General features: G+C 36.0%; 1 protein-coding gene across 8 annotated transcripts in view; it reads right to left on the bottom strand.

Moving 5' to 3' along the window:
- KDM4C (lysine demethylase 4C) overlaps positions 1–23,673 on the bottom strand; it is a 586,257-nt gene that overhangs the window by 168,263 nt on the left and 394,321 nt on the right. For 7 of the 8 annotated variants that reach the window (XM_073880748.1, XM_025887837.2, XM_025887836.2 and 4 more), the window contains 3 exons: positions 15,092–15,273; positions 13,270–13,483; positions 11,359–11,435 (listed from right to left, as the gene is read on the bottom strand). In XM_073880748.1, the coding sequence (XP_073736849.1) occupies positions 11,359–11,435; positions 13,270–13,483; positions 15,092–15,273 (473 nt within the window). Of the gene's footprint in view, positions 1–11,358; positions 11,436–13,269; positions 13,484–15,091; positions 15,329–23,673 lie in introns of those variants that run through there. The other variant, XM_073880753.1, reaches the window with a different exon arrangement.

The raw sequence follows: 23,673 nt of genomic DNA, 5'->3' as shown, positions 1-23,673 counted from the left end.
GGTAATGAGTAGATAAGTCTGGGTAATATGAGCAGAAGCAATTAAGAAGTGGCCAGAATTCATTTTAAAAGTAGCCAAGATAGAATTTAACATTTAACAATGTGGGTATGAGAAAAAGAAAAGAATCAAATCTAACCCTACAGTTTTTGGCTTCAGCAGCTAGAGGGCCTAGAAGCAGGAGACCTGTAGGACAAGATCTGGAATTCAGTCTGGGACCAGGGTGAATTTGAGCTATCTATTAGGCATGTGAAAGGAGGCACTGCTCATAAAATTGGCCATAGTGCTCCACTGAGCTAGACACTGATACATATAGGCCATCAGTGACTAGCTGCTGTTTAAAACCATCAAAGCTATGACATGGATGAGATTACCAAATGAGCTAGTGGAGAGAAGAGGCCCAGGTTTGAGTTCTGGGGAGTGAAAAGAAGTGGCCGGTAAAGAAAGAGGAAAAGCAGGAGTGTGTAGGGTCCCAGGAGCCAAGAGAAGACGGTGCTTCAAACAGGAGACAGTGGTCAACTGACAGAGGAACAGAAATTTCTACAAAAACCTGTGACTAGAATAAGTTTAAGAGAGAAGTAAGGGAGAAGAACTGGAGAGAAGAATAAATACATGAATGAATAAAGACAAGTCTTTTAGGGAGTGTTACTATACATAGAGGCATGGAGAAATAGTGGGAGCTGGTAAGGAAGAAGGATGAAGAGAGGTGTTTTTTTGTTTTGTTTTGGTTTGGTCTGGTTTTTTGGTTTATTTGAAAATGGAAGAAATAGCAGCTTATTTGGATGACAATGAGAATCACCTAGAGAGGGGAAACTTGCCAGTATGGGAAAGAAAGTGAATTATTGGAACTATGATACTGTGTGTAATAAGAAAGGGGGTGGCCATACGTAGGAGCAGAGATATTGTGGATATCATGCAGGTGGAAACTTGCAGATCTCCACTGATGGCTTCCTGTTGCTCAGTGAAATATGAAGTTCACAAAGTGAGAGTAAGGATGGGGGAGAAGAAGGGAAGCTTCAGGTGACAGAGGTATGAAACAGTCAACCTGGACAATGATAGAGGGAATCCGTGATGAGAATACAGCATGAATTACTGACATCACCAAGGACACATCAATAGTTACAAGCTGAAAGCAAGAGCAATCTGATAGTGGGTGTTTCTCCACAGCCATATTCAGCTACAGGGGTGCAGATGCAGAGCAGATAGATAATAGGATTTACCAGGGTCCAGTTGTACTTAGGGAGAATAACAAAGTTAGCAAGTGGAAGGAGAGCTGAAAGTGTGCAAGGAAACATAGTAGCTAAAAACAGAAGTAAGGGTAAGAGGAGAGGGAGAGACTGAAAAGCTGGAGCATTACTGGGAGTCACAGTGGGTAAAGGACTGCTGGATTCTAGGAACTAGAGAGTATGAGCTAGTAAGACAGAAGAAAGCAATCTGAGAAAGATGCCTCAGACTGGGCGAGGTGCAACACACCTAGTGGAATGCCAGTTAAGAGTGAAAACGAATGACCCTTTCAAAAAGGCTTTCTACTGAATACTGTATTAGTTCTTTATTGTTCTTTATTATTACAATGACAAACTACCTCAAACTTAATCACTTAAAATAATACAAATTTATACAGTTCAGTAGGTCAGAAGTCCAAAATGGGTCTCATTGGGCTAAAATCAAGGTGCCAGCAGGGTCATTCATTTCTGGAGGCACTCAGGGAGAAAGTATTTCTTTGTCCTCTCTAGCATTAAGGGGTGACCCACATGCCCTGGCTCATGGCCCTCCTCCATCTGCAAAGCCTACAACAGCAGGTCAAGAGCTTCTCATTTCACCTCATTCTGACCTTCTCTTCTGCCACACTTTTCCACAGTTAAGGAAGGACCCCTGTGTCTGAATTGGGTAAACCCAGACATAAGATCAACTGATTAGCAACCTTAATTCCATCTACTACCATAATTCTGTTTTTTTATGCAACATGACAAACACACTCATACGTTCCAGGGATTAGAACATGGATATCTTGGGGCGGGGAGGGGGTGTATACTTACTACATTGTAACTATTTAAATGTCATCATACATCCATTTGTATGAATGGAATATAACAGAAGAATATAAAGTCATACATACTCTGTTTCAAATTCAATTTTTCCCTGGATTTATCTTCCTAATAGCATTGCTTACACCAATATAAAAATTAAATTTGCAGAGCACCTATCTGATAGCAGGGTATCAAGCCAAGCACACGATCAGTGGCAAGAAGCACCTCTATAATTTAAGATTGGTCAGAGGTCACCTACATGAAACTTAATGCATAATCCTATTTCCAGGAACCTGAGCAAAGTACTTCAAGTTGAACATATATCTTACTTTGTTAAAACTGTACAACATTTGGCTTTCAAATAAAAACCCAGCTGGTTTATTGTTTCTTCCCAGCATGACCTTCTATAACAGATAGCAAAGTACTTGGTTTCTTTATCCTGCCACTGGACTAATTTTGGCTATTCATGAAAAATGCCTGCACCACTTTTTTCCCCCTCTACTCTTCCTAGGGATGCCTTTCCTCATCTCTAAGGAGATGTGCCTCGTAGCCCAGTGACCTCCAGGCATGCACATCCTGGTGTGTAGTACAGTATGTTATGCTCCCTATAATGTCAGTCATTATTCTTCCTGACTTTACTTGTGCTCTCTGGTTGAAGCACTTAGGATTAATGAGGCATTTGTTCTCAATCAAGAAGCTATTTATGAATATAGTTCCACTTACAATAAGCTGTGTAGACTTCTCTTTCTTTCTCTCCATTACCAAGTGGAGGGAGGGAGGAGAATGATGTTTATTGAAAGGAGGAAGAAAGTACAGAAAAAAGTGATTTGTGACTTTTTGGCCTGTAAGCAGTTCCCTAACAGAAAGGCCTCCACATCATAGCTATGTTGTCAGGATAATTGATATCCTCAAATGTGCTGTTCTGTTTGGTTAAAGTAAAATAATTATTACCACCCTGGCCTTTGTGAGCCAAGGTTTAAGTCTGCAGCTGTTTAGAATAATCTGCCTCTTCAAGAGGCAGGAGGTCATTGTGAAGCCAAATGTATTCCCTCAAATGGGAGAGTGTGGTCCTAGATAGTGGCTTACAGGGACACCTCAATGGAGAGGAGTAATTATATAAGTAACCACTTGACTACAAACAGCCACCACCCACTTGTGAATGCTCTGCCTTTAACAAGAATAGAGCCTTTCTGTTTCTACTAGTTTTACTGTATATGAGGATCAAAGTCAGCCTTTCAGGCTGACAGCCTCCCATCACCTGGTCTTAACAGTATCTCATGGAATAATAATAAAAAAAAATACAGCATAAAACACATCACAGGGAGCAGCCGCACCACCATGACCTCTCAAGGCCATAAGCCAATCTGATCTAAAAATCAATGGCTCTGATCTACAAAGCCACTTCAGAGCTCTTCCTAAAAGAAAAATGTCAATGCTGTTGTCAGCTGGGAAATTGGATTCAGGAGATTATCCAGTTCTGGGAAAGGTCCTCTGGGCAGAAACTAGAGTAAATATGAAAGGATAAAGTAACTGCTCTACTCAACCATCCAGTAAGGCTAATTAACCTACATTAAGTAGATAACAAATTCTAGTGTAATTATACTAGAAGTTAGTGCTGGATTAACTTTCAATGGAAACAAACAAAAATCATTCAAAAACCTTGTTCAAAAACTGGTCAGTTGTTTAGCCTTCTTCCCACTCTAAAAACAAGAAACTGAGATAAATGAGCCTGGACCTGGAAATCTGAAGGCCTGAGTACTGCCATGAAATCAAGGCTCTCTTACCATATTGTGGGGCAATCCAGGGGGTAAAAGACTTACTCTCTCAAACCCTGGTTCATTATCTGTAAAAGGAGATTTCTGACAGAGATAAAGAATTCTTTAGTCCTTACATTTTATGGAAGCTGTATGCTGCTTATATTAGTTTATATTTAAATCAATAGTTATTCTGAATTTATAGGTCCAAGGTTGAAAAATGAAACCTTACTTTTCTACAGTAAAAGACTTTCAAAGAGCATAAAGATTGGCAATTCCTAATATCTATTATCAGTACAATTATTTTTATCTGGGGAGTTAAAGAGGGAGAATAAGGGTTGTGTTATATGGTAAAGGTAACATACACCTTAAACATACAAATTTTCTTTAATAATCTCCAGCCTAAGGGCGCCTGGGTGGCTCAGTTGGTTAAGCGACTGCTCAGGTCATGATCCTGGAGTCCCAGGATCGAGTCCCGCATCGGGCTCCCTGCTCGGCAGGGAGTCTGCTTCTCCCTCTGACCCTATCCCCTCTGATGTGCTCTCTCTCTCTCTCATTCTCTCTCTCTCAAATAAATAAATAATTTAAAAAATAATAATCTCCAGCCTAAGAGAACTCCTATTAAAGAGAGAGGGAAAGCACTACCTTGAGATTCAACAGAGCTAAATTAGGGTTGCTTCATAACAGATGCACCCCCATCTATAGGACCCCACTCTCAACACAAAGTGGGAACCAAAGACTACCTAATAAACCACCTTCATCCACCCACCAATCATCAGGCAGAGTAAACAGAAAGTTACACAGGTTGGCACTTCATTGTTCCCAAAGATCTGACAAGCTACCACTTCCAAGAGGTCAATCCTTTTTACCTGAGACCTAAAAGTTGACAGACTAAGGTATACTCCAAAGACCAGGAGTTCAGACAAATGCATTCCAACAAATGAGTTAGATTCTTCAGTCTACAAGCTTTAGCAACACCATGGGAGTGAGTTTTGTAAAGACCACTACCTCAGGAATTTCTAGAATCTAACTTTGTGACTATGATTTATGCAGAAAAAAGACTTCATTTTCTTTCAGAAGTCAAATAGCTATGTTCAGCCGTGGAGGGCATGAATGGCAACCCCTACCCAATCTATAGATATCACTTGCTTATGGTCAAGCAGTAAAAAAATAAACACCAAAATGTTTATTTTTAATCATTGCAATTGTATATTCCATTCTTTATAAGAACAGAAATGCAAATCCCAAAAGATCATCAAGGTATAACTTGCTCATATCTATGTGTTACTCCATTAAAAAAAATAAGAAAATAAAAGACATAGTGAATAAATGTGAAAACATATTTCATGTTTGCATTTTGATTTCCTGAAACCATTTTGGGGAAAAAATGTTGTATTACAGAGATGCTATGTTACACATATGCAATATAATTTCATTATTCTATATAGTACAATAAATGCTATTCAATAGATAATAAATGTGTGCAATTACCTAGTTTGTGCATTTCATTAGACAGAATGAAAACTCCAACCCATAAAGTGTTTTTTAAATTTTTCATTACAAAATCTGCTTTTTCATACAATGGCAATATTCACCCAAGAATAAATATATAGCTACTTTTTTAAATACTGTATTACTTTCAAATAAAAATATTGAAACAAATTCTCCTAAATTAAGTGTAACAGGATATACTGAAATAAAAAAGAATTTAGAGGCTAATACATATTGTCATGCATTCCCAAACAGCAAGTAGATAAAGTTATAGTAAGGCCTTGAAGTCACTGGCCTGTTAAAAATTTCCTTTAGCTCATAAAAACTACACTGATCTGGTCAACAATTACCAGCGCCACTTCTATTCCTATACCTCCTAACACCTCTACCTAGGTTAAGAAGTGCATAATAAATTTAGTATGCTTGAAGGGCCCCAATTCTTAAGGAAAGCTAATTAAAGCAAAATGGAAATACAAAGCAACAGAATCAAGGGATTTTTAGGGTCAGAAGAGACCTTAGATATAATCTCTAATAGAACCTTCTCATTACATTGCTTTTAAATCTTTCTTTAATTTAGATTTTTTGTTTAGATTATAAGTATGTGAGCTACTGTGTTTACCTTACCCTCCCAAGAATTATTTAAGGTAATAAAAAAGCTCCCTAGTAAGACATAGCACAAATGATACGCGCTTTATTTGAAATTCTTCACACTGACAATGAAAAACTACAGCACAGGTTTAATGCTGCCAAGGACAGGAGACTGGAAACTTATGATTTGTCAAAGTCGTAAGTATGAGTATGATGTGACTTTCCATGATAAGTTACCAATCCTTACATGCAGTTTTCACCACCACTTATAGCACTAAAACAAAACTTCACAGCCCCTATCCCCTGAAAGGTCCCTGAAGAAATATCCAAATTACCTAGACAGAAAAAAAATCACCAGACAGCTACATTATCCTTAAATTTTAAGAAGAGAAAATCTTATCCATATTCCTTTTTAACCTCTTCAACCTGCTTATATTCATTTACCCTTTGGAATTCTATATTATAAATTCTTCAAAAGATAATATAGAAAATCCTATTTTTACTCTACATAATATTAAACCATGGATTACTTTTTAGAATAGTAGTAAGTATTTAGTTTACCGGCCCATTCCAGATATCTAACTAACATCTTTCTTCATAATCAGAAGTGTATCCCTAAAGGAGTATTCAGGTATTTCACAGAAATACCCATACTGGAAATTTTTTTTTAAGTGCAGGCATTAAAAAAAAAAATGGTGGGAAAAAATCTCAAAGAAAGCAATACAAATTCTGCATTTTTACAGTGAGAACACTAGCATTTTTAATTAGTAGTAACTCACAGCCATTAAACAGTGGAAATCACAGATTAGAGACCACTATAGCAATTTAGATCAAAATAATTGATCTAAATTTCAATTTAGATTCACATTAAAAATCAAAATAATAATAAACACATGCTAGAATCAGAGTATTGACAGTATACACCTAAAAACAGAACTTGGTAATGTTTGGCATGTGCTCTCAAGTCATACTGTAACGGAGTAAAAACTGCTCCAAATCAATTTTATAAATAGTTCCCAAAAGGTCAAAAACAAATAGCTGAAAATAAAATAATCCAATATAGTTGGGTTATAAACCATAAGCTGAAACATAGCTTTCAGTTAGTTGTATCTATTTACCTGAGCAGTACTGAAATAGGAAAATAGGCACAAAGCAATGACAGTTAGAATGGTGGGATGTACAACCTGAATCTCAGGATAGACAGGTATTTGGGGGGGTTCTTTATTTCATTTCATTTGAATTTGGATATAGAGCCTGGATCCTAGAATCTAAATTAGGGTACAATCCAAAATTTGTAACTAATCTCTTCCCCAACACATTCAGGTGAAGCTGGTAATAAGGCATCTTCTTTCTTGTTTTAACTGACGCAAATGGATACAGTAAAGACAGTAGCAAAATGAAACACAGTGAGCACTGAAGCGAGACTCTGGAAACAGTGAGAGCACTGAAGGCCACAAATAAAGGTCTGGCTCATATCTCTGCGAACACAACCTTCTTACTTTATGTTTCACCCGTTCAGAAATGATCCAACACTGCACCAGGCAGTAGGGGTGCTACAGAGGTCAATGAGAAAAAGTTCTGGCCTCCAGTTACTTAAAAACTATCACAACAGTTGGGGCCAGAATGATGTCCCTCGTTAGAAATGGTAAATAAACAGACAGCTGACCAGTGAGCATTGATTCCAGCTTTGCATACATCCTCAGTTACTTTGCCCAGGTTGACAGTAACAAAACCAACTACCTTCTAATGTTAGATGAAATAATCCCTACAATGCCTTTGCTTCCAAAATTTAGATTATTGATGCCTGGGGCGCCTGGGTGGCTCAGTCATTAAGCGTCTGCCTTCGGCTCAGGTCCTGATCCCGGGGTCCTGGGATTGAGCCCTGCATCGGGCTCCCTCTCCGCGGGAAGCCTGCTTCTCCCTCTCCCATTTCCCCTGCTTGTGTTCCCTCTCTCGCTGTCTCTCTCTGTCAAATAAATAGATTAAAACATTTAAAAATAAATAAATTATTGATGCTTACCTCCATGATATAGTTACTATTATAGTCTCCTCCTCACCCACCTTACTGAAATAATAACTGACATATAACATTGTAAGTTTAAAATGTATAACATGGGGGCGCCTGGGTGGCTCAGTTGGTTAAGAGACTGCCTTCGGCTCAGGTCATGATCCTGGAGTCCCAGGATCGAGTCCTGCATCGGGCTCCCTGCTCAGCAGGGAGTCTGCTTCTCCCTCTGACCCTACCCCCTCTTGGGCTCTCTCTCTCTCTCTCAAATAAATAAATAAAATCTTTAAAAAAATAAAATGTATAACATGATGATTTGATTTATGTATATATATTTAGAAATGATTACCAAAGTAAGATTAGGTAACACATCCATCACCTCACATAGTTTCTTTTACTTATTTATTTTTTCTGGTGAGAACTTTAAAGAACTTAGCAACTTTTCTTTTTTTTAAGATTTTTATTTATTTATTTGACAGAGAGAGAGAGAGAGAGAGAGCACAAGCAGGGGGAGCAGCAGGCAGAGAAACAGACTCCCCGCCGAGGAAGGAGCCTAATGTGGGGCTCAATCCCAGGACCCTGGGATCATGACCTGAGCCGAAGGCACCCACTTAACCAACTGCGCCACCCAGGCAACCCAATCTTAGCAACTTTCAAGTACAGTACTATACAGTAGAGTATTTCTAACTATAGTTGTTACTATGCTGTATATTAGATTCCCAAAATGTATTCATTTTAAAACTGGAAGTCTGTACCCTTAACCACCTTTATCTATTTCTCCCATGCCCCCCCACCCACCGTCACCAGTTAACTTTGTTCCTATGAGTTCAGTGTGTTCTTTTAAGATTCCACATTTAAAGAGAGTATACAATATTTGTCTTTCTCTGTCTGACTTATTTCACTCAGCATAGTGCTCTCAAGGCCATTTATGTTGTTGCAAATGGCAGAATTTCCTTTTTATGGCTGAATATGAAATTCCAGTGTGTATCTCTATATATACCCCTCATTTTCTTTACCCATTCATCCATCAATGAGAACTCTTTAAAATGAATCTTTAAAAAACAGAACCACCACACTCAAGTCTCACATATACCTTATAAAGATAAACATAAGGTATTTCAGGCTACCCTCTTCTTATTGTCCAGGTGTGCAAAGTACTCATCATAAAAGGAAACAGAATTAGCTAGAATAATCACATCTGTTGTATAAATATATATCCCAAGCAAAATGTTATTGGAATGTTTTGCATTCACGATGAATAATAAGTTTTACATTTACAAAGTACATTTAAAAAGAAAATCCCAGGAAATAATTAGGAATTAGAGTTAGTGATGTACAAACAGGCAATCAAATATCATCTGACCTCCCTTGCACTGTTAGATTTCCATTAGCTCCTTTGGAACCTCCATTAAAAGGAGTTCCAAGGCTTTTCTGGAACCTAAAACTGACAATGTGAGATAGATTCCTAAAGATGTCAAGTCTAAGGATACTTTTAAAATGCAATCATTCCAGCCACAAAATCCAAAGAATCATACTTGTCTACTAAAAATTAATATTGTAACACTCACAACCACACTAAAGGGATTTAAAGCCAAAATATTGATATTATCACTTACTCCTCTGCAATGCTTAAACTGCAATTCACTGATTTCTCAGGAGAAAAAAATAGGAATCCAGCTTCATAGACAAAGTTCACACAAATGGATAAATTGAAAAAACAACTGGTGCACTGTGAATTCAGACCATTTTCACTTAGAAATAAGGTATTATGTGGGTCTAAAAAAAACATTGTAAAATTGTATTTGAGAGTTTCCATTTCTATTTCATGGTATCAATAATAAAACACAAAGACATTGTATTTTCTAAGGGTGTGAGGGATTAAGATTAATAGTAGCTTTAAATTAGTTCTAAAGAGTTATTAATCTAGTATTTCCTTCTTAAGACATGCTAAAGGAAAACAGCATAAACTATCACAAGCGGCCTTAGAATCAGGTGGGTAACATAGGCCTGGCCTTAGCTCTGCCATGCAAAGGACAATGGTACCTTGGGAAACAGGACTGTTCAGTGTGTGAGCAAAGGAGTCAAGCAGTAACTGTGGATGGAACAGAGAATTCTCACACCTTGGTGAACTGGATTAGAATATCTCTAATCTCTAAACCTATACTTCAGGGTGAATGAGAGGATCACAGGCCAGACTGATTCTACAAAGCTTTAATTTGGCTCATATAATAAATGTAAGACCTGCATGGTAAACAAGAACTGAATATACTTATTACAGCAGGACTTCCTGGCTGATTTTAAGATACTCTGTATGAACATAATTTTTGTTAATATAATGATTACATCAAAGGAAATACAAAAATGTTTTTTGGGCCCACTAATGAAAGACTTCTTAAATTGGAGATATTACCTCTAACACGAAACAGATAAGATTATTTGGGCTATAAAGAATGTCCATACTTTCCCTCATTTTTCCCTCACTACCTAAAGTGAATGCCAGCAATAAAATCATTCAGAAAGACATTCTCAGACATCTTTAATTTATAGTCACCATACGTCTCTTTCAACACCAAGAGCTAAACATACATATCATGACATAAATTTTTATCATGCAAGGCATTTTCCTTATATTGTCCTTCAGGATTTTAACCCTGGTTGCAAAGAAATTTAACTCATTAGAGATCATTGAGAAATAAAGCAAATGCTACTATTACAATTGAAATCATCTGCTCTGAGATTAAGAGTGAGGGATACAATGTTAAGATCTAACAGGTCCTAATTTTCAAAAATGTTCTAAGGCTTCTTGAAAGAGAATTTTTAAGAAATAACAAGGTAGCACATAATTAAATGGAAAAATAGGTGACATGATGAGTTAGTGGAATAGAACTCAATGCTTGGATGTAAGCTGAAGTTTCAAAAGGGTTCATCAGGAAAAACAATTTAGATGAGGAGGAATCTTTGTACCCTAAATGGGGTATCATTTGTTGTTGAAAGATTCTGTGTCAAGTTCACAGACTGAGACAGAGCAGCCTGTCTCACCTGGCAAAGAGCAGACTCCAAAGTTTGTTGAAGTGTGAATGTATGAATGAATGAGTGGGGAAAGACTCATACCAGTGGAAAAGTTATGTATGAGCATGGTTTCGTCAGGCGTCGGGGAGGATCCTCACCTTGAGTGTTACTTAGAATATTTATTTTCAAGAACTGTAAAATAGACCTGGGCAGGAAAATGAAGGAATATTTTAGACTGGTTCTGATAAACTGGCATTCTCTGTAGGCTCCTGAGTAGAACAGTAACACCTAGAAATTTATTTAATATTTCTATGATGAATAGAGCCACCAGACAGGATGATTTGAAAAGAGAAGACTAGAAATATAGTTATGTGTAGAAGTGCACACAAAAGCATGTGTACAACCTTACCTTATTGCTAGATTTAAATGTGTTCACAGTGGAGAAAGTGAGAAGAGGGGTTAAAAGATATTAAAATAGGCCACTTACTGCTGTCCATGCATTTCTTTTGCAACGGGCACACAGCCATCCATCACATATCTCGTGAGAAGGGATACCATAGCAACCTATAAAATAATAGTATGGATTCATGAATTAGGTCTTTTGCATTTTGGATTATAAATCTTAGCACTGAATAACTAAAATCAGAACAACTGCCCACCAGTTGTCACTGCTTAGAACAAAACATAAGCAAGGCTGTCTCAAAGATACTTTTGGCTCTCATGCCTTATAGCTAAAAGGATATCAGCCCCAGGAAACATGAGAGTATGGGTCTTAATCATTACTAATGCTCACAATAGTTATCAGATAATTCTTGAATGGGAAAATAATTAAATTTCTAATTTGTTGGGTCTAGTTCTTTACTCATACAAAACATATTTCAAAGTAAGTTGCAATTCATGAAGGAAAATTTGGGGAAGCTTTAAAATAATACAATAAATAAACTTTGACATATTTTATACTTAATATAATTTAAAATTACATTTCAGAAATTATGTTTAATTAGCTTTAATTTCAATGATAGGGACAGAGGACGCACAATTCATGGTTAGTGATGAAGGGATATCTTCAGTTCTATTTGTCTATTCAATACATGCCTGACTCAAAATAACTGTGTAAGGAGATAGCTGATGATGCAAATATAAGCAGCAATTATACATTACCAACAAACATGTGTTACTCTGACTGCCTTTCAAAGGGCTTTGAAAGATTTAAAGAAGTATTTTTTAATATCAAATTTCTATTACATTTAAATGAAAGAGAAAATAACAGAAATGTAATTACCAAAGAAAAGCCTATCATAGTTAACTAAAACTATAAAATGTTTAGTTCAAGCATATGTTTATGAAATACTATGGCTAAACTGTATAGCTTGTACATTCGGGAATCAAAATTAAATCCTAGTTTTTTGTGAAATGATGCATTGGCTGTTATATAGTTATAATAATGTAGGGTGAATGTGTATATATATGTGTGTGTGTGTGTGTGTGTTACAGATTGATGTAAGTACAACAAGAAGGTTGCTATATTTCAAACACATTATGTTCAAATCCCTTGGGAAGCTGACAGTATCTAATCAAGCAATAAATGATAGAGAGCGAGGCTATTTCAACCCTAATGTAAGATTAGTGTTTCTCTGGGGTAAATACAGAAGATAATGCCTATATTATAAGCATTCATGCTACACTGACAGAGACCATACATAAGTATGTTAACATGACATATGATTTGGTAAGATCTGGAATATTAAAATGCCTTAAAATAGACTTACAATAAAAATTAGATCCTTTTTCACTTTTTAGAGGACTTACATGGCAGGCAAATAAAAAATGTATTTGCCATTTATCCCATGATGTGAAAATACCAAATTGTGACAGGTATGGAACCTAACCACCTCAGTCCCGCAGGGAAAACAGCTGTAATGACTGTTCTCCCCTGGAAGGCAACAGAGATCTCCTTACCCTCACAAAGAATAAAAATTAAACTCTATAATTAAATTTACCAATAATTCCCCAAATTACCAAAGAAATATTCATGTCCCTTTAAAAAGTACAAAGAAAAATAATCATGAATCAACATCAGAGGTTAAAATTAAGTTTTTACAAACTATCTCTTAACATAAGTAAAATTCAAATATGTGAAAGGAGCCCCACAATGACCCCACATCTGGACAACAAACAGAACAAAACTGCCCTCCACTGATACTGCACAAAACTGTAGAAAAAGGGATTATTATACTTACTCATACTTTTATCAGAAGAAATATGAGAAAGAATGATCTAACCATTAAGAATGCCAATAGTTCAGTGCAATAGATTTGGCAGGGGACAAAAGGGTGAGAAACAAAGATTATGTGAAGCACTGAAAAGCCAGTGATTGATGAATGAGAGATTCATTTACTTGCATGAACCCGTACGCAGCACTTTGCACAGGAAATCAGAAGACTTGTTCCATCCTCTTCCAGAAAGGCATTAGGCGGAGAATATTCTATATTTTCTTCACTATAAATAAAACACATCTCTGGAATGAGGGGCTTAGTCTTTCCTCCCGGAGTAACCATTTCGTCTAATTTTGTCTCCCATCTAGAATCATTTTCTTCATTGCTGCTATCTGGCTGAAAAACATAATATTCCCACATGAGTGAAAAACATGCAAAAAAGTTCATCATTTGTTCTGGTCATTCAATCCACTAACAGCTGTTCCATGCACTAACTTCCAGCTTCTGTTCTTCCTGTTGTTTTCCTCGATACAACTATTAGCTTTTTATCAATGTTCCTCTTCAGGCTCCCATCCAGAAGCTAAGCTGTAGAAACAGGAGGACATTCTGTACATCTGCTTGTATGAAAAAGTATATTCTTACATAAACAGTTCAGGGAAAGCATCAATTTTTCTGAGGAATTTTTATTTCTTTCTTTATTTTCACTAGGTTAGCAGACCTGGTTTCATTTACTAAAGAATTTTACCTGGTTACACTTGAAGGAGTGTTTTCAAAGACCTCAGTTTTAATCTGTGCAACAGTTTTTAGACAATTTTTGAAGGTTCTGCCTCACCACAAAGTTCTAAAACATCAAGACAGAATGACCTGGCAAATGTCACTAAATAAGAAAATATAGTGTGCAAAACAAAACTGTCATCTCTCACCAAAATATATGAAAAACATTTAGCACTTAACTGAAATTCTAATTAATGAACTATCTTACCTCCAGAGATCTTATATTATTAAGTTTCCCTATATCTTATAATTTTAGTGAGAATTTTTTTAATTATTGGGGAAATACAAAGGCAGATTATGATATAGAAATAAGAGTCAATAAAAAGTTAACTTTTTCCAAGAAAACACATTCAATGACTAAACAGAAAATAGTCTGTCACTCACAAGGGCCACATCAAAGACAAGTGAGTTAAGTTTACTTTATATATTTTCAAAGATCTGAAAATGTGGCAAATCACACAATTTCATGCCCTGAAATGTCTGAACAAAAAAGTGTTTATATGAACTCTAAAAGAGAAGCAATCTTAAAATACTTCTGATTCCATTTTTGATAATAACTCAGAATACAATGCTCACATCAGTACGCTTTATTATATATTGTATCTTAAAATAGGTCATGAAGTTCCACCCTTACTAGATTCCTGAAGATCACTTTGGGTTAGTGTTAGAGAATGTGGCCGTCAGTGAGCTAAAATGCCATCAGTATGACATATGGAATAACACTGAAAACAGTACTATGCACAGCTAGCTGATGAGGGTGAACAGAACAATCCAGTTTGTATTGAGTCCTGCTATATTTTATGCATGTTCCACGTGGGAAGATAAAGAGAGACATTTTAAATGTGGGCCCAGAGCTGACATATTATTGAGAGTGATATTTTCAAACACAAAACAGAGACTAAGTCTAAGTTTTCTCTTTGCAAAACTTATACTATTGTTAAGCTTTTAGTTCTGTGTTTCTTGATTAAAAAGACTGGAACTGCCCCTTGACTGAAATGAACGACAAATAAACCAATCATTTATTTTAAAATGATAAAGCACTACCAAAGAAATGTCTTTCAAGTAGCACTCAGAAATTCTGTTTGCTCTTCTACAATGGCCATGTAAGTATTGATGTCTCCCTTTCCGTGTGCATACTTACCTTACAATGATTCATCTGTGTTTTTACAGTCATACAGAAAGTGAAGCAGTGAAAAGAAACCTTGACAGTGACCCCTCCACCCTTATTACCTTGTAGTAGGGCATGAGGAGAGCACAGATGGCACAGTGTGGCTCCATTTTGGCCATGGCTGCATTATACTCCTGTTCAGCCACAAAGTTTGGGGACTTCGTCTGCCAAAGGTGGACCAAAGGCTTCGCCCAAGACTCTGTTTCTTCCACTTCCTCCTCAATTGACAGAACCTCAGGCAATTCTTGTAAAACAAGGCATGAAAACACAGTGAGCATGGGACCCAGGGAAAAACAACCCTGTTATAAAAGAAGCAAACATTCCAAAGTATCATTGTATTAATGTCAGACAGGAAACCTATTTTATCCTTCAAATACATTCTGAGAGAAACAGAACAAAAAGAATGTCCTTTTCATCCTCCTCATCTTCAAGGGATAGGTCAGATCTGATGGTCAGACAATGAGCCCCCTTTTGATACCCTCCCCATCCCTGCCAATAAAACTAAACTGCTCCCTCCTTCAATTTCACTACTTCTGTGAAATTACCTTCCAGCTAGCATAGGAATTCACTGGCCCAGTAACTGCCTTACCAATATTTTTAGTTTCCTCACCTAACATTGTATATGGCTTAATAAAAATGTGTATTAAATGAATTTAATTTAATTAACTTTTGGGTTCAAGAATTCATGACAAATAACATTTACAGAGCACGTATCACGTGCCAAGCAATAATACACTGCCATTACATGAATATGAAAAATAATTCCTATTCAAATTTTATTTGTTCAATATAATGCTCCCAGAGGGTCAAATCTCTTAAACATGTATAACAGTTAACATGAAAGAGGCAGAGATCTACTCCACAAAAATACCACTTTACAAAATTTTATAGAAGGCCAGAAAAATACAGAAAGATATAACAGGTTAAGAGAAAAAATTCCTAATGCCTATAACAGAGGACAGTATATGAGAACAAGTGACAGCAATCACAGCTACATCTAGTACTTAACATCTACAGCTGTGACACATTCTAAAACTCCTCACCACTAGCTGTCATAGTCTAACAAATAGATACTGTGGAGCAATGTCCTCAAGTCCCAAGGCACAGGGGCTTCTGTGAACCGGTGTGCTCCGGCCCCTTGCCTTGTTGACTTACCTGTTTTAAAAAAGTCAAAATAGATTTGCTGAGATGAAAAAATAAGAAGAGCTAAATGCTGAAAAGAACTCAAAAGACATCAAATGCCAACTGAGGTGAAAGGGAATGTTCCTGCTTCCATGTTGGAGGTGGTATTATTATTATTATCATTACTATTAACAATGGAAAATGCTTAGTACTTAGCCAGGCAGTGTCTGAAAACAAAAGGTAAGAACCTTAGCCTATGTTTGCAGTGAAGTAATCTGCCACTAAACATACACTACTTCCATCTCAGTCTCCCTACAATACAAAAAGAAGACTTCCTATGAAGAGTTAGATTTGACAAATGAAGGATGGGAGTAGAAAAGTTGACCAGGAATTTGAAATACCATTAAGTCCTTAACTCACAGGCTAGTATCTCCCACATACATACTAAAAATGGGATCTAAACAAAAAGAAATTGTTTGGGTTTGAATAGCTATTGCCTCTTCCTGACACACAATAGATTTATCCTATCACTTGCTTTATTATAAAAGGTTGAAACACACAAGATAGATGATGCTCCTATCCCTTTGGTTGGTCATAAGTTAATGTGAGGAGTTCTCAAAATATTTTTAGGGATAGAGGAAATACTATTTAATTCCTAAAAGCCTAACAACAAAAAAGAAGTAAAGGAGGGCAATTCCTAACAAGAGAGCCAGAGAGCAGGAGGGTGTGGGCAAGCCATGGCAAGACTTGACCTAGGATAGCCTGATTCAAATTGAACTTTTCTCAAACTTTCTCAACAGACCTGAGAGAGAATCCTGCTCTACAGATGTCCTACCCCAAAGATGAGGTTGTACTCTGGCCCAATAAGAATTTATCTTGTTTGGATAATCTCTGAGCCAGAATACCCAGTGAATACCATAACTATGTAATCCCATCAGTTAAAAGTATCATGGCAGGGGCGCCTGGGCGGCTCAGTTGGTTAAGCAACTGCCTTCGGCTCAGGTCATGATCCTGGAGTCCTGTGATAGAGTCCCACATCGGGCTCCCAGCTCGGTCCTTCTCCCTCTGACCCTCTCCCCACTCATGCTGTTTCTCTCTCTCTCTCTCTCAAATAAATAAATAAATAAAATCTTAAAAAAAAAAAAAAGTAGCATGGCAGCAACACTATGCAGCACCAAGTACAGGGAACTGTTAATCCAGAGACCTAGTTTTAAATTCAAACCCTTTGATTCAGAAGGCCTATGGCTTTGGGTAAAACTGATTCTCACATAATGAGAATTCCTTTCTCACCTACTTCAGAGCTTTTTTTCTCTTTTTAATATTAAAATGAAATAGTAAATGTAAAACTTCTTTTTAAAATCTAAAGTGCTGGAGTTCTTTGTAAAGTTCAAAGTGACATATAACTGTATATATTATTGTGTAAAATACATCCAATCATCTTATTTTCATTTGATCTGTTTATCAATTAAATGCTGCAATACTTTATGAGGAAGAGAGTGCATTTAATCACAAGTACATGGTGATTATTCATATTTTAATTTAGCTTTAAAAATCAAAAACCTTGCAACATTCTTGAAAGTAAATATTCTTTCTTCCTGAAATTTCTTCATTGCCCCCTCCATCTCCAAGAACTCTTGCTTACCAAATTGACCCATGGCATGTTCAAGGATAGACTAATCTGGCTATTGTTTTTTCTAGATTTGTAACATTCATTTAACTATAAATCTCAATTGCATAGGGAACCAAGAATGTTGGAGGGAGGAGAGAATCCCTCTGGGATTATCTAAAAACTATCTAAAAAAGTTTTCAAATGAAAACTCTCCCTTTCAGCATCTATTCCTGTTCGTGGTTCCATTTTAGTAAACCTTCATCTACCCACTTTAAAAAAAAAAAAATACTTCCACTTCCAATATACAGAAGAGGAAAAATGTTTTTTCCATTGTAGCTTTTAAATGTTTTGACATTTGGCATCACTATGCCTAGGAATTTCCTCTCTTCCTCCCTTCAACTACAGTTGACTAATGAACATTTAATGTGTCACTGTACTTTCATTAGTACATAATTATCTCACAACATGATGTATTTTAAAACATGCCATGCAGTAAAAATAGATTCTTACATTTTTTAAACATCAAATTAGTTCAGGGCGCCTGGGTGGCTCAGTTAAGTGTCCAACTCTTGCTTTCAGCTCAGGTCATGATCTCAGGGTTGTGAGATCCAGCCCGCATCAGGCTCCATGTTAGACATGGAGCCTGCTTAAGATTCTCTCTGCCCCTCCCCACCCCTTCTCTCCCCTTCTCTAAATAAATAATTATCAAATTAATTCTCACAACATCCTCATAAAAGAAAAGGGCCAGGGTAGATACTATCAAACATAAAAAGACACGAACACTGTAGGCATTTAATGAATACCAATATTTTTATTACTAAAATTGTATCTTTTTTCTACCAGCATACCAACAATCAGAAGATTGTGTACAATTCTGAGTCTCATCCTGAATGCCAGTTTGCTGTAGATTCAGGAGAGAGTGAGGCAAATGAAAAATCCCTTGGTGTAAGTGCATCAAAGTTTGGGAAATCTGTGAAAACATTACCAGCAGTTACTGTATTCCTAACAAGAACAAAAGAAGGGCTAACAGTGTACCAGCACATCAAAGTAAGGTCTGTGGACTCCCAGAGACATACAGCACAATTTCACCAAGTCTGTATAGTCAAAAATACTTTCATAATAACATGAAGACATTATTTGCCTATGTCACCCTGGCAACAATTTTATTAAATTTGTGATAAACATGGGATATATGCATAAAGTACTTCTGCTGCACAATAAAGTTCAATAGTTGTCTTGGGGAAAAGTGCATGTGCAATTAGTTGAAATCCAAGTTGAATAAGCTCTATCATGGAACACCATTTTTATTTCAAAGAATGATTAACACACAAAGTAGAGTAAGTCAGATTTGGGTCTGGCAGGAATTTTCATGAAAGTAAAGAGCAAGTCTGTCATTTTAATAAAAAAAAAAAACTATTCAGATTATTTGTTGACAGGGGTAAATTCAAGTTTATCAGTCAAAATTAGAATTCTGGAAAATATGTATCCACTATTGTAAGCTTGACAACTTCCCAATACTTAAAGCTTGTTTCTAATGGGATTGATGGTGATAATATCCAATATAATTTTTAAATATTATATAAAGAGACCTATACAACTCAGATATGTTTACCAATGCATTATGTTCCAAAATCACGCATGTGTAAAAGAGTCACTCAAAGTGCAAGACAGACCAGTGAATCTTTAGTTTAATAGAGTACAAAGATCATTGATGTGATTTCAGATTCCACATTACAACTAATCTTTAAAAAACTAACACATGCCAACTTTTGGTGTAGTGTCAAAGAAGAATATCCATAATTATCTGAAAAGGCTATTAAAATATTATACCCCTTCCAAGCACATATCTGTGTGAAGCTGGACTTTCTTCACATACTACAACCAGAACATAATGCAGCAGATTGAACACAGAAACAGATGTAAGAATCCAATTATTTTCATTAAATCTAATATTAAACAACTTTGCAAAAAAAATTGTGAAACAATGCCACTCCTCCTTTTGTTTTTTATGATTTGCGGATATTTTTATTTTTATGAAAACAAATATAACTATTTATGAATTTATTATTGCTACTTTTAAATGAATTAATATGTTTAAAATTTTCCCTGTTTTAACTTCAAGCAAATAAGTATTGAAAAGGCGAACCCATGGGAAGGGAAGGGAAAAAGAAAAGGAAGGGAAAGGACATGACAAGATTAAATAAAATCTCTTTGGGGTCCTCAAAACATTTAAGGGCATGGGGGTCCTGAAAGCAAAAAGGTTGAGAATCATTAACATAAATATGACTATATAATATTCATCAAAAATATTAGTATCACAGAGTTACTGTTGAACAAATACAGCCCTAATAAAAGTAGTGCAGACTCTGTTCTCACAGCCAGACAAGAATTTCATAAGCTATTTTCCTTAATCAATTTGTGATCCTTAAACAAAAGGAAAACAAGTCAATACTGGAAGAAGGCATACTTTTCTCTCAGTTCCTTCATTAAGATCTACAAGGTTTGTTAGCTATAGTAGAAAACAAATTATACTCCATCAGAACTTCATTTTATTTTTTCTTGGTGAGTCTCTTACTTCATGAAGGCAATCTAAACTCACAAAAATGTTCCCATTACTTTGTAGTGAGTAAAATACACTTAAAAACACACAGTAGTTCCTTAAATTTACATAAGTTCTTATACAGAATTCACAGAAGGAGGTTATAACATGCTCTAGACACTATGTTCTCAGGAACTCTGTCCTGAGTAAGGAAACGTAAGCAATGGCTTAGGTGGCCTTCTATGAAGGATAGCCAACTCCCAAATAACCACCACTATGACGGGGGGATGGGGAAAATACATACTACCTTGGATAAATATACTGAAGTCACCTGTTGAAAATGTTACTGCCATAACAGAAGCACCTTGAACAGCTGCTCTGAAATTTTTCTGTTGCCACACCACTAAAAAACTAAGGTATATTACCTTATAAAAGAACTTGCCTATAGGCAAAATACCAGCTCCTAGATCATGCATACAATACACTAAAATAGTTATTTTTAACAGTATTAAAAATATTCTCTCTGGTAGGAGTTGCAATAACTTATACTGGACAAAATACACTTTTAAATAAAGACTGTAACAAGAGACAAAGAAGAACATTATACCATAATAAAGGGGACAATCCAACAAGAAGATAAAACAGTTGTAAAAATTTACACACCCAACATGGAAGCAACCAAATATATAAAACACTTAACAAACACAAAGGAAATGATAATAAACAATAATAGTAGGGGACTTTAACACCCCATTTACAACAATGGACAGATCATCTAAACAGAAAATCAACAAGGAAACAATGGCTTTGGATGACACACTGGACCAAATGGATTTAACAGACGTATTCAGAACATTCCATCCTAAAACAGCAAACTACACATTCTTTTCAAGTGCACATGGAACATTCTCCAGAATAGATCACATTTTAGGCTACAAAACAAATCTCAACAAATTCAAAAAGACTGAAGTCATACCACACATCTTTTCTGATCACAGTGCTATAAAAACAGGAATCAACCACAATAAAAAATCTGGAAAGACCACAAATATATAGAGGTTAAGTTAACCAGGTAATAAAAGGAGAAATAAAACAGTACATGGAAACAAATTAAAATGAAAACATAACACTGCAAAACATGTGGGATGCAGCGAAAGCAGTTCTAAGGGGGATGTTTAGAGCAATACAGGCCAACCTCAAAAAGCAAAAAAAAAATCTCAAATAAACTACCTAACCTTAACACCCAAAGGACCTAGAAAAAGAATAACAAACAAAACCTAAAACCAGCAGCAGGAAGGATATAATAAAGATTAGAGTGGAAATAAATGATATAGAAACTAAAAATACAGTACAACAGATCAATGAAACCAGGAGCTGGTTCATTTAAAAAAAAAATCAGTAAAATTGATAAACCTCTAGCCAGACTTATCAAGAAAAAAAGAGAGAGGAGCCAAATAAAAAAAATCACAAATGAGAGAGGAAAAATAACAATCAACACCACAGAAATACAAACAATTATAAGAGAATATTATTAAAAACTATATGCCAGCAAATCGGACAACCTAGAAGAAACGGATAAACTCCTAAAAACATATAAACTACCAACACTGAAACAGGAAGAAATAGAAAATTTGAACAGACCGATTACCAGCAAAGAAATTGAGTCAGTAGTCAAAAAACTTCCAACAACAAAAGTCTAGGACGAGTGGTTTCACAGCAAAATTCTACCAAACATTTATTTTTTTTAAAGATTTTTATTTATTTATTTGACAGAGAGAGAAGGAACACAAGCTGGGGGAGTGGGAGAGGGAGAAGCAGGCTTCCCGCAGAGCAGGGAGCCCAATGTGGGACTTGATCCCAGGACCCTGGGATCATGACCTGAGCTGAAGGCAGATGCTTAATGACTGAGCCACCCAGGTGCCCCATCTACCAAACATTTAAAGAACAGTTAAGATGGGTAAGGAGGGCACATGTGGTGATGAGCATTGAGTGTTATGCACAACTAATGAATTGTTGAACACTACATCAAAAACTAATGATGTACTACATGTTGGCTAACTGAACATAATAAAAAAATAAAGAACAGTTAATATCTATTTTTCTCAAAGTATTCCAAAAACAGAAGAGGAAGGAAAACTTCCAAGTTAAATCTATGAGGCCAGCATTACCCTGACACCCAAACCAGATAAAGACACCAGAAAAAAAAGAGAACTATAGGCCAATATCTCTGTGAACATGGATGCAAAAGTCTCCCAACAAAACACTAGCAAACAGGATCCAACAATACATTTAAAAAACCATTCACCACGATCCAATGGGGTTTATTCCTGGGTTGCAAGGGTGGTTCAATATTCACAAATCAACCAACATGATACACCACATCACTAAGAGAAAGAATAAGAATCATATGATCATTTCAACAGACACGGGAAAAAGCATTTGACAAAGTACAACATCCATTCATGATAAAAACCCTCAACAAAGTAGGCTTAGAGGGAACATACCTCAAAATTAGAAAGGCCATCTATAAAAAACCCACAACTAACATCATTCTCAATGGGGAGAAATGGAGAGCCTTTTCCCTAAGGTCAGGAACAAGACAAGGATGTCCAGTCTCACCACTTTTATTCAACATAGTAGTGGAAGTCCTAGCCACAGCAATCAGACAACTAAAGAAATAAGTAAATAAAAGGCATCCAAATTGGCAAGGAAGAAGTCAAACTTTCACTATTGGCTGATGATATGATATTCTATATAGAAAGCCCAAAAGACTTAACAAAAAAACTTTTAGAACTGATAAACAAATTCTGTAGAGTCAGAGGATACAAAATCAACGTACAGAAATCTGTTGCATTTCTATACACCAATAATGAAGCAGCAGAAAGAAAAATTAAGAAAACAATGCCATTTACAATTACACCAAAAATAATTAGATACCTAGGAATAAACCTAACCAAAGAGGTGAAAAACCTGCACTCTGAAAACTATAAAACACTGAGGAAAGAAATTGAAGATGACACAAAGAAATGGAAAGATATCTCATGCTTATGGATTGGAAGAACAAATACTGTTAAATTGTCTATACTACCCAAAGCAATATACACACTTAATGCAATCCCTATCAAAATACCAACAGCATTTTTCACAGACCTAGAACAAACAATCCTAAAATGTGTATGAAATCACAAAAGACCTCAGATGGCCAAACAATCTTGAAAAAGACAATGAATGAAAGAAAGAAAGACAAAAGAGAAGAAAGAAAGAAAGAAAGAAAGAAAGAAAGAAAGAAAGAAAGAAAGAGAGAAAGAGAGAAAGAAAGAGAAAGAGGAAAGAAAGAAAGAAAGAAAGAAAGAAAGAAAGAAAGAAAGAAAGAA

This window comes from Callorhinus ursinus, unplaced genomic scaffold (assembly GCF_003265705.2).
Source record: "Callorhinus ursinus isolate GAN/ISIS: 27379988/994484 unplaced genomic scaffold, GSC_fseal_2.0 scaffold39, whole genome shotgun sequence".
In the NCBI taxonomy this organism is placed as follows: Eukaryota; Metazoa; Chordata; class Mammalia; order Carnivora; family Otariidae; genus Callorhinus; species Callorhinus ursinus.
This window is presented reverse-complemented; position numbering and strand designations above follow the sequence as displayed.